At 51.0% G+C, this 13184-nt stretch overlaps 1 protein-coding gene across 1 annotated transcript in view; it reads right to left on the bottom strand.

The window, feature by feature from the left end:
* Positions 1-13178, bottom strand: part of LOC148135709 (hexokinase-2-like) — a 33841-nt gene extending 20663 nt beyond the window's left edge. Inside the window, exons 1-4 of the mRNA XM_087984281.1 lie at positions 13162-13178; positions 7873-7972; positions 5598-5781; positions 2182-2337 (exon numbers count right to left, since the gene is read on the bottom strand). Coding sequence (XP_087840407.1) covers positions 2182-2337; positions 5598-5781; positions 7873-7924 — 392 coding nt within the window. The 5' untranslated portion in view covers positions 7925-7972; positions 13162-13178. The remainder of the gene's footprint in view (positions 1-2181; positions 2338-5597; positions 5782-7872; positions 7973-13161) is intronic.
* Between the last annotated feature and the right edge of the window lie 6 nt (positions 13179-13184).

The raw sequence follows: 13184 nt of genomic DNA, 5'->3' as shown, positions 1-13184 counted from the left end.
CATTCGTCACTCCCAGCATTCGTCACTCCCAGCATTTGTCACTCCCAGCGATTCGTCACTCCCAGCATTCGTCTCGCCCAGCATTCGTCACTCCCAGCATTCGTCACTCCCAGCATTCGTCACTCCCAGCAATCGTCACTCCCAGCAATCGTCACTCCCAGCAATCGTCACTCCCAGCAATCGTCACTCCCAGCAATCGTCACTCCCAGCAATCGTCTCTCCCAGCAATCGTCACTCCCAGCAATCGTCACTCCCAGCATTCGTCACTCCCAGCATTCGTCACTCCCAGCATTCGTCACTCCCAGCATTTGTCACTCCCAGCGATTCGTCACTCCCAGCATTCGTCTCGCCCAGCATTCGTCACTCCCAGCATTCGTCACTCCCAGCATTCGTCACTCCCAGCAATCGTCACTCCCAGCAATCGTCACTCCCAGCAATCGTCACTCCCAGCAATCGTCACTCCCAGCAATCGTCACTCCCAGCAATCGTCTCTCCCAGCAATCGTCACTCCCAGCAATCGTCACTCCCAGCATTCGTCACTCCCAGCATTCGTCACTCCCAGCATTCGTCACTCCCAGCATTCGTCACTCCCAGCATTCGTCACTCCCTGCATTCGTCACTCCCTGCATTCGTCACTCCCAGCAATCGTCACTCCCAGCAATCGTCACTCCCAGCATTCGTCACTCCCAGCATTCGTCACTCCCAGCATTCGTCACTCCCAGCATTCGTCACTCCCAGCATTCGTCACTCCCAGCAATTGTCACTACCAGCATTCGTCACTACCAGCATTCGTCACTCCCAGCATTCGTCACTACCAGCATTCGTCAGTGTCCACACACGTCAATACCAACATTGGTCAATGTCCACATTCATCAATATCCTGGGGGTTACCTCAGTCAGGATTATACACAATGCATTTGGTGACAGAAACCAGGAGAATGGTCATTTTCGCAACATCCTCTGTATTGGGTGCTCTAATGAAGGTGACACCAATTCTGGGTGATGGTGCTGAGGGACCCTGTTAGCGTGGTCGGACATAATAGAGGAGAGGGTTGGCCAACGGGAGCGAAGACCCATTCTGCGCTTGGCCGCATGTGGCCCAGTGTGTCAATGCTGGTCAGCAAACTGGAAAAAGGAGCGTGATTGCCCCCAGGCCTGACATCAATGAGGGTAAGACACTGCCCTGAGCAACAACTGCTCCCTGGGTCTGATTTTTATTGCAATAAAGTAATGTGGTCAGCCGTCCCACTGTGCCATGACAATCGGAACCCATTTGCCAGCAGTTTGGTACTGGTGCCGTATATATTATTGTGCCCCCCCCCGCCCCGTCTCTCCACCCCCCCCCCCCCCCCTTGAGATTTGGTACTCTTGTGATCAGATAGGTGCAAGGTAGAAATCTCCGCTGGCTTGTCAGGTGCCTGGAAGTAACCCTTTTCTTTCACCCCCCGTGATAACGACAATCTGAAAAGTCTGAGGTTTGTCCCGACACAGGACCTGGAGGGAGACAGAACTTTCCCTGAGAGGGACGGGGTGCAGCTCTTTGACATGTCCCACATGATGTGTGCATGTGAGAGACAGGCAGCGAAAGTGAATGAGAGACACGGTAAGACAGAGACAGACAGACAGAAAAAGAGAGAGAGAGAGAGAGAGAGAGAGAGGGGCAGAGAGAAAGCAAGGGTGACACGGAGATAGAGAGAAAGTGAGAGTTAGAGACAGAAAGAGAGAGAGAGAAAGCAACAGAGAGACACAGAAAGACAGAGACAGAGAGACAGAAAGAGGCAGAGGCAGATGGGTGGATGGATAGATCGATCAATCCTCAGTGCAATCCCTAATCTTTAACAAGTTCCTGATCTTATTCAGGGAAAGTGGGCGCCTGGATGAGGGGGGAGGAGCAGCTTTACAATAGTTGCCAGAGACCCACGATTGCTGTGGGTTGGTGGGTGGGCTGTTGGCCTAGGGGCAGGGTGCGGGTGGAGGGAGGGGGGGGGGGGGGGGGAGAGGGTAGAGGGCAACGGTTCGAGCTGGGTTGTAACCAAGGCACAGCAGGAGGCCACTCAGCCCATTGCTCTTCTGTGGCGCTCCAGCCAGCAATCTGGTCGATTCCACTCTGTTCCCCCCTCCCCCCCCCCCCCTCCCCCCACCTCGCTCCCGTGCGCACACCCCGCCCCCTCAGTAACTCACCTCTCAATCTGAGACAGGAACCTGGTCTGGAAGATGCCCCTGGTCTTGAGCCTCTCGGAGATCCGGCCCCGGAACAGCAGCCCCCGCTTTGTGAAGTCGATGAGGATGTTACGGACGATCTCGCCCAGGTACATGCCGCTGATCAACTTCTCGTACCTGCCGGAGAGAGGTCAGCCGGGGTGAACATGGGAACAGCAGGAGCAGGCCATTCGATCACAATGTGAGCTGATCATCCAACTCAGTCCCAAGTTCCTGCTCACTTGCATTGATCCCTTTGTCCCGAAGAACTCCATTCAAATCCTTCTTGAAATCAATGTTTTCTGCATCAGAGAATTCCACAGCCTCCCCGACTCTCTGGTTGAAGACATTGCTCCTCATCTCAGTCCCACCCCATCTCCTTAGATTATGACCGCCTGGTTCTGGACTCCTCAAAGTCTTCGGGTTCTGTCCAGTCCCTGTTAGAGTTCAATAGGTTTCTATGAGAACCTCCCCCCCCCACCACCCACCGAATCATCTTGGAAACTCCCAGTGAATATAGTCCTAATCCAATCCAATTTCTCTCCAGCCATCAGTCCCAGGAATCAGTCTGGGAAAGCCATCGCTGCCCCCGCCCCCCCCCCCCCCAACCCCCTCCGACGCCAGAAGATCCTTCTTCAGGTAGGGAGACCCTAAACCGCACAGCGTGCACGCACGCAGGCGCACACACACACAAATACTCCGGGGTCTGGTGTCGCCGTGCCCATCCTCGCCCCTGTCCTCCAATCCTCCCGCTGCGGAGGGCACAACATCTCATTGGCCTTCCACTGCTCCTGCGAGGCTGACTTACAGCGAGTGGGGGAGGAGGGACGCCCAGGTCTCAAAGGGTGCAGTTTCAGTTTTGAGTTTGTTTAATTTGGAAACTAAGACAAACAAAAAGAAGCTCTTTTGTAGGAACTCAGTTTCAGGATAACTGTGACAGCCTGGTCAATCTGTCCTGCACACTTTCCAAGTTAAGAACGTCCTTCCTACAGCGGGGCGATCAGAACTGAAAGCAGGATTCCAAAAGAAGCCTCACTAATGTCGTGTAAAGCCGCAAGTTTTGGACTCAATGCCCTGACCAGCAAAGGCAAGCTGTCAATCAACCTCCTTCACCACCCTCTCTCCCTGCACTTCCCCTTTCAAGGGACTATGTACCTGCACCTCTCGGTCTCTCTGTCCCACAGCACTCCCCAGAGCCCAACCATAAACGTCCTCAGTCCTGCGCTGGTTTGTCTTCCCACAATGCAACACCCCGCATTTATCTGCATTTAAACTCCATCTGTCCAGTGGACGAGCTGCTCAAAATCCCATCGTACTCTTGAGACATCCCGCAGCTCTCAGGGAGCAGGACAGACGGGGATTTCGGGGGTGATAATGCTGGTCCAGAATCCACAGACAACTGCTCTCTCTCCCGCCAACTTCCTCTGGCAAAGTAACTGAATCCTCTTCAAAATCTGCTGACCTTTCCCGAACACAGCCGATCCCTGACGTAGAGGCCTCAGGATGGGCGTAGGAGGAGACTGTTCCACTCCATCGCTCAACTAGATCACGGCTGATCTTCGAGCTCAACCCCATTTTCCCGTATTATAGAACAATACGGCGCAGAACAGGCCCTTCGGCCCTCGATGTTGTGCCAACCTGTGAACTATTCTCAGCTCGTTCCCCCTACACTATCCCAAAATCACCCATGTGCTTATCTAAGGATTGTTTAAATTTCCAATGTCCCTGTATCCTTAAAATCGAGGAATCGATTGAAATTTTCTTGCACGTGGTGAATGTCTGATTCCCCACTGTCCAAGGATTCACCACCGTCTGGGAAAAGAATGTCACCTCACAGATTTGTAGATTCACACAGTTGCGGGAAAGGCCCATCGGCCCCTTGAGACTGCACCAACACAAAGCACCACTAAGGGGCGCTAATCCCCATTTTCTGCACTTAGACCATACCCTTGAATGTATGGGCTATTTCAAATGCTCAATTAATGTTATTTTGGTAGGTTTCCAGCCTCCGTTACCTTCGTCAGGCAGTGCATTTCAGATTGTCACCACCTGCTGAGTGAAAAAGTTCTTTCTCAAATCTCCTGCCCCTTACCCGGACAGTATGCCCTCTCGTGAGTTACCCTCAACAGCCACTGTCTGTTCCATACCCTTCATAATCTTATATACCTCAATCACATCCCCCCCCCCCCCAGTGTCTTCTGAGCTCTAGAGAAAAATTCCAAGGCTATTAATCTCGCCTTACAGCTCAACTTCTCCTTCCCAGGCAACGTCCTGGCTAACTTCCTCTGCGCCCATTCCAGTGTGACCGTATCTTTCTTGTAGTGAGGTGACCAGAACTGCACACCGTGCTCCAACAGTGGCCTGACCAACACCCTGCACAACCTCAATATTACTGCCTTCCTCTTATACCCTGTGAAACAGCAGATGAAAGCAAGTGTCCCACATTCCTTCTTAACTATTCAATTTACAACTTCAGGGATCCGGGAATGATTACCCCAAGATCCTGCTGTTCGCCTCAGCTACCCATTTAGTAAATGCTCCCACATATTGTTGTTCCTTCCAAAGTGCATCACCTCGCATTTCTAAGGGTTAAATATCATCTGGCCAACCCATCTATATCTTCCTGCAACCATTGTCTCCACTATTAACCGCCCTGCACTTTTCACTGGACTCCTACCCCTTTGTAACCTGACAATAAACCGAATTCTAATTCTCCCATTCTAATTTTCAATCTACTGGTCTTGGTGTCGTCTGCAGATTTGACTAATATTTCATTCTGGATTTGATTTGATTTGATTACTGTCCCGTGTCCTGAGCTGCAGTGTTGTCCTACGAGAATTGAAGGCAGGTCTCACTATGCAAGTTCATGAGGACTAAGAGCCCGCCCGGATTTGACTACCTCCACATCTGCCCTATCTGGGCTCTTGCAGAAGTTAATTCAAGTGTGGGTTAAGTATTGACTGATGGCCACATGGTGGCGCAGTGTCATTGGATGCCAAGGTATCCTACACTGCCAACGGGTAGATTAGATTAGATTACTTACGATGTGGAAACAGGCCCTTCGGCCCAATAAGCCCACACCGACCCGCCGAAGCGCAACCCACCCATACCCCTACATTTACCCCTTACCTAACACTACGGGCAATTTAGCATGGCCAATTCACCCTAACCTGCACATCTTTGGACTGTGGGAGGAAACCGGAGCACCCGGAGGAAACCCACACAGACACGGGGAGAACGTGCAAACTCCACACAGTCAGTCGCCTGAGGCGGGAATTGAACCCGGGTCTCTGGCGCTGTGAGGCAGCAGTGCTAACCACTGTGCCACCGTGCCGCCCACGAGGTTTCCCTCATTTCCCAAAGAAGTATCTCCGGATTTGAGAAACGCACTCCCTTACGTCTGTCTGCCCGGATTCATCGACAGCCGGTCCACTTCCCGATCGAACTCAGTCCGGATGTCATCCAGGCAGCCATTGTCGCCAAACGCGCCCCATTCCATGTTGATGCACATCCGCCCTTCATCGCCTTCCACCGTCTCCACATTCTTCATCTCTTCCATGTAGCAGGCATTGCAACCGGTCCCTGCAGAACGGGGAGGGGGGGAAAAATACAAACACAACACCAGATAAAACAACCTGCTTCAGAACACAAGCTGCTGTGGACCAGAAAGCGACCAGCAATGGCTGCGTAAATACAGCAGGACGTCAGTGGCTGGGAATCCTGTGGCATGTAACTCCTCCCCTCCCCCCCCGAAAAAAGCCTGTCCCCAACATTGACAAGGCCAAAGTCAGGAGTCTGTGATGGAATACTCCCCAGTTGCCCTGGATGGGGGGGGAGGGAGGGGGCAGCTCCAATAATACTCAAGAAGCCCGACACCAACCAGGGACAAAGCAGTCCCTGCCTGACTGGCCCCACACCCACAAACTGTCACTCCCTCCACGCTCAGTGGGGGATGTGTACCATCTACAAGACGCACTGCAGCAACTCACCACGGATGAAGTGCCTGTGAAACGCGTGAGCAAGTGAGCAACGGGTCGGAGGTAGGTTGGCCAGTCCAAGTTCAGGTTTAAGAACAGATCCCATGAAAACATGGGTCTGAGGACGTGAGCCCATTGTTAGCATGTATCCACATTCAAGTTGGTCAACTTCAACAGGAAGGGAGGGAAGTGGGGAACTGGGGGTGAAAGGTGGGAACTGAGGGCCAGTGTAATGTGTTTCACTGTTTCAAACACATCAACCCATTCACACAACCAATCTCGAGCAAACAACTGATTATTAAACCATTATGTGGATGCAGATGGAATACATTAGGATGCTCCCTTCACTTTTATCATCGACGCACAGAGTCTTGCAGCACAGAAACAGACCCTTCGGTTCAACCAGTCCATGCACGGTGGCTCAGTGGTTAACACTGCTGCCTCACAGCACCAGGGTCCCAGGTTCGATTCCAGCCTCGGGCATCTGTCTGTGTGGAGTTTGCACATTCTCCCCGTGTCTGCGTGGGTTTCCTCTGGGTGCTCCGGTTTCCTCCCACAGTCCAAAGATTTTCAGGATAGGGTGGATTGGCCATGCTAAGTTACCCATAGTGCTCAGGGACGTGTAAGTTAGGGTGGATTGGCCGTGCTAAATTACCCATAGTGCTCAGGGATGTGCAGGTTAGGGTGGATTGGCCATGCTAAATTACCCATAGTGCTCAGGGATGTGCAGGTTAGGGCGAATTGGCCATGCTAAATTACCCATAGTGCTCAGGGATGTGCAGGTTAGGGCGAATTGGCCATGCTAAGTTACCCATAGTGCTCAGGGACGTGTAAGTTAGGGTGGATTGGCCGTGCTAAATTACCCATAGTGCTCAGGGATGTGCAGGTTAGGGTGGATTGGCCATGCTAAATTACCCACAGTGCTCAGGGATGTGCAGTTTAAGGTGGATTGGCCGTGCTAAATTGCCCATAGTGTTAGCTGCAGTAGTCAGAGGGAAATGGGACTGGGTGGGTTACTCTTCGGAGGGTCGGTGTGGACTTGTTGGGCCGAAGGGCCTGTTTCCACACTGTAGGGAATCTAACTTAATGTCATAATCACAAACTAAACTAGTCCCACCTGCCTGCTACTGGCCCGTAGCCCTCCAAACATTTCGTAGCGATGTCCTTTAAGTGTTGTAATTATACCCACACAGACCATTTCCTCAGGAATTTCATTCCACACACAAACCACCCTCCTGTCCTTTTTAAATCTCTGCCCTCTCACCTTAAAAATGTGCGCCTGCTCTTAAAATCTGCCATCAGAGGGAGAGGACAAATATCATTTACTCTATCGATACCTCTTACGATTTTGTAAACCTCTACAAGTTCACCTCTCAACCTCCTATTATCCAGTGAAAAAACGTCCCGGACTATCCAGCCTCTCCTTAAAACTCAAGCCTTCCATACCCGGCAACACCCCTGGTAACTCTCTTCTGAACCCTCTCCAGCTTCATAATATCCTTCCTATGGCGGGGCAAACCGAACTGGACACCAATGTCCTGGACATGCTCAGCATGACGTCCCAAAGCTTGCACTCCGAAGACTGAGCAGAGGGGACGTCAAAGCAAAAGTGTTAACTCGCTCAGAGTCCCTGCTTCCTTGTGGCAGGGCTCAGAGAGAGAGAGAGAGAGAGTTCGCTCGCCCCGCAAATGCTCACCGACAATGAGGCCGACCTCACAGAAGGGGTCGTCGTATCCACAAGACATCATCGTTCCGACAGTGTCGTTGACGATCGCCACCACGTCCAGGTCAAATTCCTGCAAAGCACAGAAGGGGAAGAAGGGCTCAACAAACTCTCGCTCGTCTCGCTTCCCAATCCCAGAGAACACATGGGTCAGGGAGCACACAGGAACGGCAGCGACCACTTCACTCTGGAAAAGGAGGGGCCTGTGCAACGAGACCGGGGTGGCCCTCTTACCCCATTGGCTGAAAGCCCGCCTTGCAGGAGCAGCGGGCGGTGAGGATGGCCAATGGGAGGGTGGCGTGAGGAGCCGTGGATGGACAGGGCGAGACCCCACCATGGGCTATTGTGTGTGTTTGCAGTCTGGGGGTCTCCTTATTACTTAGCAGTCAGTTCTCTCCCTCGGAAATTCTACGCCTGCAGTAGGGAAAGAGCACTCCAGGTTTCTGTGATATCACTCCTTGGTTCTTTCCAACAAGCAGGACACCCTTCCCAGACTGCTTCACCATGACACCGATTGCAAGGACACTGGGAAGATAGAATCTGGCAGATGGAATTAGTACAAGAGGGGTAGAACGTAAAAGTAAGGACGTTATGCTTTAGTTTTACAGAGCATTGATAAGACCATGTCTAAAATGCTGTATACAGTTTTGGTCTCCTTATTTAAGGAAGGATCTAATTGCATTGGAGACAGTTCAGAGCAAGTTTACTGGATTCGCATGTGGAATGAGCAGATGTGGGCTGCACGGTGGCTCAGTGGTTAGCACTGTTGCCTCACAGGTTCAATTCCCGCCTCGGGCAACCTTATAGAGGTTTACAAAATTATGCGGGGGCATGGATTGGGTAAATAGGCAAAGTCTTTTCCCTGGGGTGGGGGAGTCCAGAACTAGAGGGGCATAGGTTTAGGGTGAGAGAGGAAAGATACAGAAAAGACCTAAAGGGGCAACTTTTTCACACAGAGGGTGGTACGGGTATGGAATGAGCGGCCAGAGGATGTGGTGGAGGCTGGTACAATTGCAACATTTAAGAGGCATCTGGATGGGTATATGAATAGGAAGGGTTTGGAGGGATATGGGCCGGGTGCTGGCAGGTGGGACGAGGTTGGGTTGGGATATCTGGGTCAGCATGGACAGGTTGGACCGAAGGCTCTGTTTCCGTGCTGTACATCTCTATGACTCTATGACTTTGCGATACTTCACAGTGCATCTCGGTTTTCTGGAGCTGCAACTGGAGACCTAATCTGAAGAAGGATGTGCTGGCGATGGAGGGAGAAAGGCATTCCCAAACTGATTCCTGGGACTGATGGATGGAGAGAGACCGGATCAGGTGAGCATCGTATTCACCGTGAGTTTAGAAGAATGAGGGGGGGAGTGGGGTCCCATAGAAACCTATCAAATACTAACAGGAAGTAGACAGAGTAAATGATATTCCCAATGACGGGGGGGGTCCAGAGCCAGGGGGCCGCAAGTCTAAGGAGACAAAATGGGACTGAGATGAGGAGAAAATGTCCTGACCCATAGAGTCGGGGGATTCTCTGCTGTAGAAAGCAGTCGGTGGGGGGGGGACAAAACTTTGAGTGCTCCCAAGAAGGAGTTGGACACAGTTCTTGGTGCGTAAGGGAGATAGCGGGAAAGAGGGGACAGAGTTGGATGGTCAACCCATGATCATATTGAACGGTAGAGCAGGCCGGTATGGGCCGAACTCCGAGTCTCTCTGTCAGGATGCCGACGGAGATCGGGAAATGCATTACACCCGTGAAACAGATCATCTCGACACAGGGGGATGCATTAGCGCAGCACTGAACATGACTGGCAGCCAACACATTGAATCAGACTCACTGGAGAAAACTCCAGTCAGATCAGAGCATCACAAACCAGGCCACAGTTGAAATGAGCCAATGGGCTGAGAAGTGGCAGATGGAGTTTAATTCAGATAAATGCGAGGTGCTGCGTTTTGGGAAAGCAAATCTTAGCAGGACTTATACACTTAATGGTAAGGTCCTAGGGAGTGTTGCTGAACACAGAGACCTTGGAGTGCAGGTTCATAGCTCCGTGAAAGTAGAGTCGCAGGTAAATAGGATAGTGAAGAAGGCGGTTGATATGCTTTCCTTTATTGGTCAGAGTATTGAGTACAGGAGTTGGGAGGTCATGTTGCGGCTGTACAGGACATTGGTTAGGCCACTGTTGGAATATTGCGTGCAATTCTGGTCTCCGTCCTATCGGAAGGATGTTGTGAAACTTGAAAGGGTTCAGAAAAGATTGACAAGGATGTTGCCAGGGTCGGAGGATTTGAGCTACAGGGAGAGGCTGGACAGGCTGGGGCTGTTTTCCCTGGACTGTCAGAGGCTGAGGGGTGACCTTATAGAGGTTTGTAAAATCATGAGGGGGCATGGATAGGGTAAATAGGCAAAGTCTTTTCCCCCTGGGGTGGGGGAGTCCAGAACTAGAGGGTTAGGGTGAGAGGGGAAAGATATAAAAGAGACCTAAGGGGCAACTTTTTCACACAGAGGGTGGTACATGTGTGGAATGAGCTGCCAGAGGATGTGGTGGAGGCTGGTACATTTAAACATGTTGCAACATTTAAAAGGCATTTGGATGGGTATATGAATAGGAAGGGTTTGGAGGGAGATGGGCCGGGTGCTGGCAGGTGGGACTAGATTGGGTTGGGATATCTGGTCTGCCTGGACGAGTTGGACCGAGGGGTCTGTTTCCATGCTGTACGTCTCTATGACTCTACGTCAGGACTCTCTCATTGAATTCATAGCTTGCGACCTGTTGGAGTGAATGCTATGCAGACTTCCCAGTATTTGAGCCGGGCACAAGTGTGTAAAATTAGCAAGACGGCTTTGCATGGTCCCTGGCTTCGGACCTTGGCTAGTTTTGGGAAGGTTGGACCATAATTGGACAAAAAGACAGAGAAAGACACAAGGACAGTGAAACTGGTGAAGGGAGAGAATGGGAAAAAGAGAGAGAGATCGAATTGTTACATGAGTGAGAGGGATGGAAGGGGAGAGAAAGGGAGGAGAGGGATAGGAGGATGGAAAGGGAGGGGAATGAAGAGAGGGAGGGAGAGGGAGAGAGTGGCAGAGAGGGACGATGGAGAGAGATGGAGACAAGGAAGAAGAGTTAGAGACGGATAGGTAGATTAGGGATAGTCAACACGGTTTTGAGAAGGGTAGGTCATGCCTCAGAAACCTTAGAGTTCTTTGAGAAGGTGACCAGACCAATGGATGAGGGTAAAGCGGTTGATGTGGTGTATATGGATTTCAGGAAGGCATTTGATAAGGTTCCCGATGGTAGGCTAGTGCACAAAATACAGAGGCATGGGATTGAGGGTGACTTAGCGGATGTTGTTCAGAAATTGGTTAGCTGAAAGAAGACAGAGGGTGGTGGTTGGTGGGAAATGTTCATCCTGGAGTTCAGTTACTGGTGGGGTACTGCAAGGATCTGTTTTGGGGCCACTGTTTGTTTGTCATTTCTATAAATGACTTGGATGAGGGGCTAGAAGGATGGGTTAGCAAATTTGTGGATGACACTGAGGTCAGTCGAGTTGTGGATATTGCTGAAGGATGTTGTAGGTTTACAGAGGAACATAGATAAGCTGCAGAGCTGGGCTGAGAGGTGGCCAATGGCGTTTAATGCGGAAAAGTGGGAGGTAATTCACTTTGGAAGGAGTAACAGGAATGCAGAGTACTGGGCTAAAATTCTTGGTAGTGTAGATGAGCAGAGAGATCTCGGAGTCCAGGTACACAGATCCCTGAAAGTTGCCACCCAGGTTGACAGAGTTGTTAAGAAGGCATACGGTGTGTTAGCTTTTATCGGGAGAGGGATTGATTTTTGAACTACGAGATCATGCTGCAGCTGTACAAAACTCTGTGGCCGCACTTGGAGTATTACGTACAGTTCTGGTCACCGCATTATAGGAAGGATGTGGAGGCTTTGGAAAGGGTTCAGAGGAGATTTACCAGGATGTTGCCTGGTATGGAGGGGAGATCTTACAAGCAAAGGCTGAGGGACTTGAGGCTGTTTTTGTTAGAGAGAAGAAGGTTGGCAAGCAACTTAATTGAGACATATAAGATAATCAGATGGTTCGATAGGGTGGACAGAGAGCCTTTTTCCTCAGATGGCGATGGCTAGCACAAGGGGACATAGCTTTAAATTGAGCGGTAATAGATATAGGACAGATATCAGGGGTAGTTTCCTTACTCAGAGAGTAGTAGGAGCGTGGAATGCACTGCCTGCAACAGGAGTAGATTCACCAACTTTAGGGCATTTAAATGGTCATCGGATAGGCACATGGACGAGAATGGAATAAATGGGCTTCCGATTGGTTCTACAGCTCGGTGCAACACCGAGGGCCGAAGGACCTGTACTGCGCTGGAATGTTCTATGTTACAGAGCGTGAAGGTCAGAGAAAAGGAGGAAGCGAAAGGAGTCAGAGAGAAAGGGATGTAGAAAGAGACAATACTGAAAAGTGAGTGAGATGGGAGATGGGGGGGGGAGAGACAGTGAGAGAGAGCGAGAGAGAGAGATAGACAAAAATGTGTAAGAGTGGGACAGGGAATGAAATAGGGGAGAGAGAGATATAGATGGAGAGAGTGACAGGCAAGGGAGAGACAGAAAAGGGTCTGGAGAGAGGAAGTGGCTGGGTGAAGAGAGAGAGAGAGGGAGAGAGAGAAGGATAGACAAGAATGTGTAAGAGAGGCAGGGAAAGAAATGGGGGAAAGAGATAGACGGATAGAGGGACAAGCAAGGGAGAGACAGAAAAGGGTCTGGAGGGGGGGGGGGGGTGAGTGAGAGAGAGAGAAAGAGAGAGAGAGAGAAGGGGGGATGGACGGAGAGATAGGAAGCGAGAGGGAGAGAGAGAATGAGAGACAGAGGGAGCAAGAGTTGGGGACACAGAGATATGGGACAAAGTAAGAGAATTAGAGGTGGAAGGAGGAGGCGAGAGCAGACAGGGAGAGAGAATGAGAGAAAGACAAAGAGAGAGAGAGAGAAAAAAAGAGCAAAAGAAAGAGAAAGTGAAAGAAAGAAGGAGACAGAGATAAAAATAAAAGGAATAACTGAGTTCAGAGATGAAAACAGGAAGGGCTTTAAGGGGCAAAGGGGCCGGAGGAGCTGCTGAATGGTATCTTGGCACAGCCCAGCATTGATGGAACTGAACGGTGTGAGAGGCTGGGTGGGGGTGGGTTCCTGAATGACCTCCTCCTGTGTCCGACATGCTGCAATCCGCGGCACATGGGGTGGGGTGCCAGTGAGCATGTACCTCTCTCCTCTTGATGGCTTCTC

The sequence above is a fragment of the Chiloscyllium plagiosum genome, unplaced genomic scaffold, assembly GCF_037043375.1.
Source record: "Chiloscyllium plagiosum isolate Xiang-an unplaced genomic scaffold, Cpla_swu_hap1 HiC_scaffold_48, whole genome shotgun sequence".
Classification (NCBI taxonomy): Eukaryota; Metazoa; Chordata; class Chondrichthyes; order Orectolobiformes; family Hemiscylliidae; genus Chiloscyllium; species Chiloscyllium plagiosum.
The sequence above is the reverse complement of the archived record's forward strand: the minus strand, read 5'-3'. Positions and strand labels throughout refer to the sequence as shown.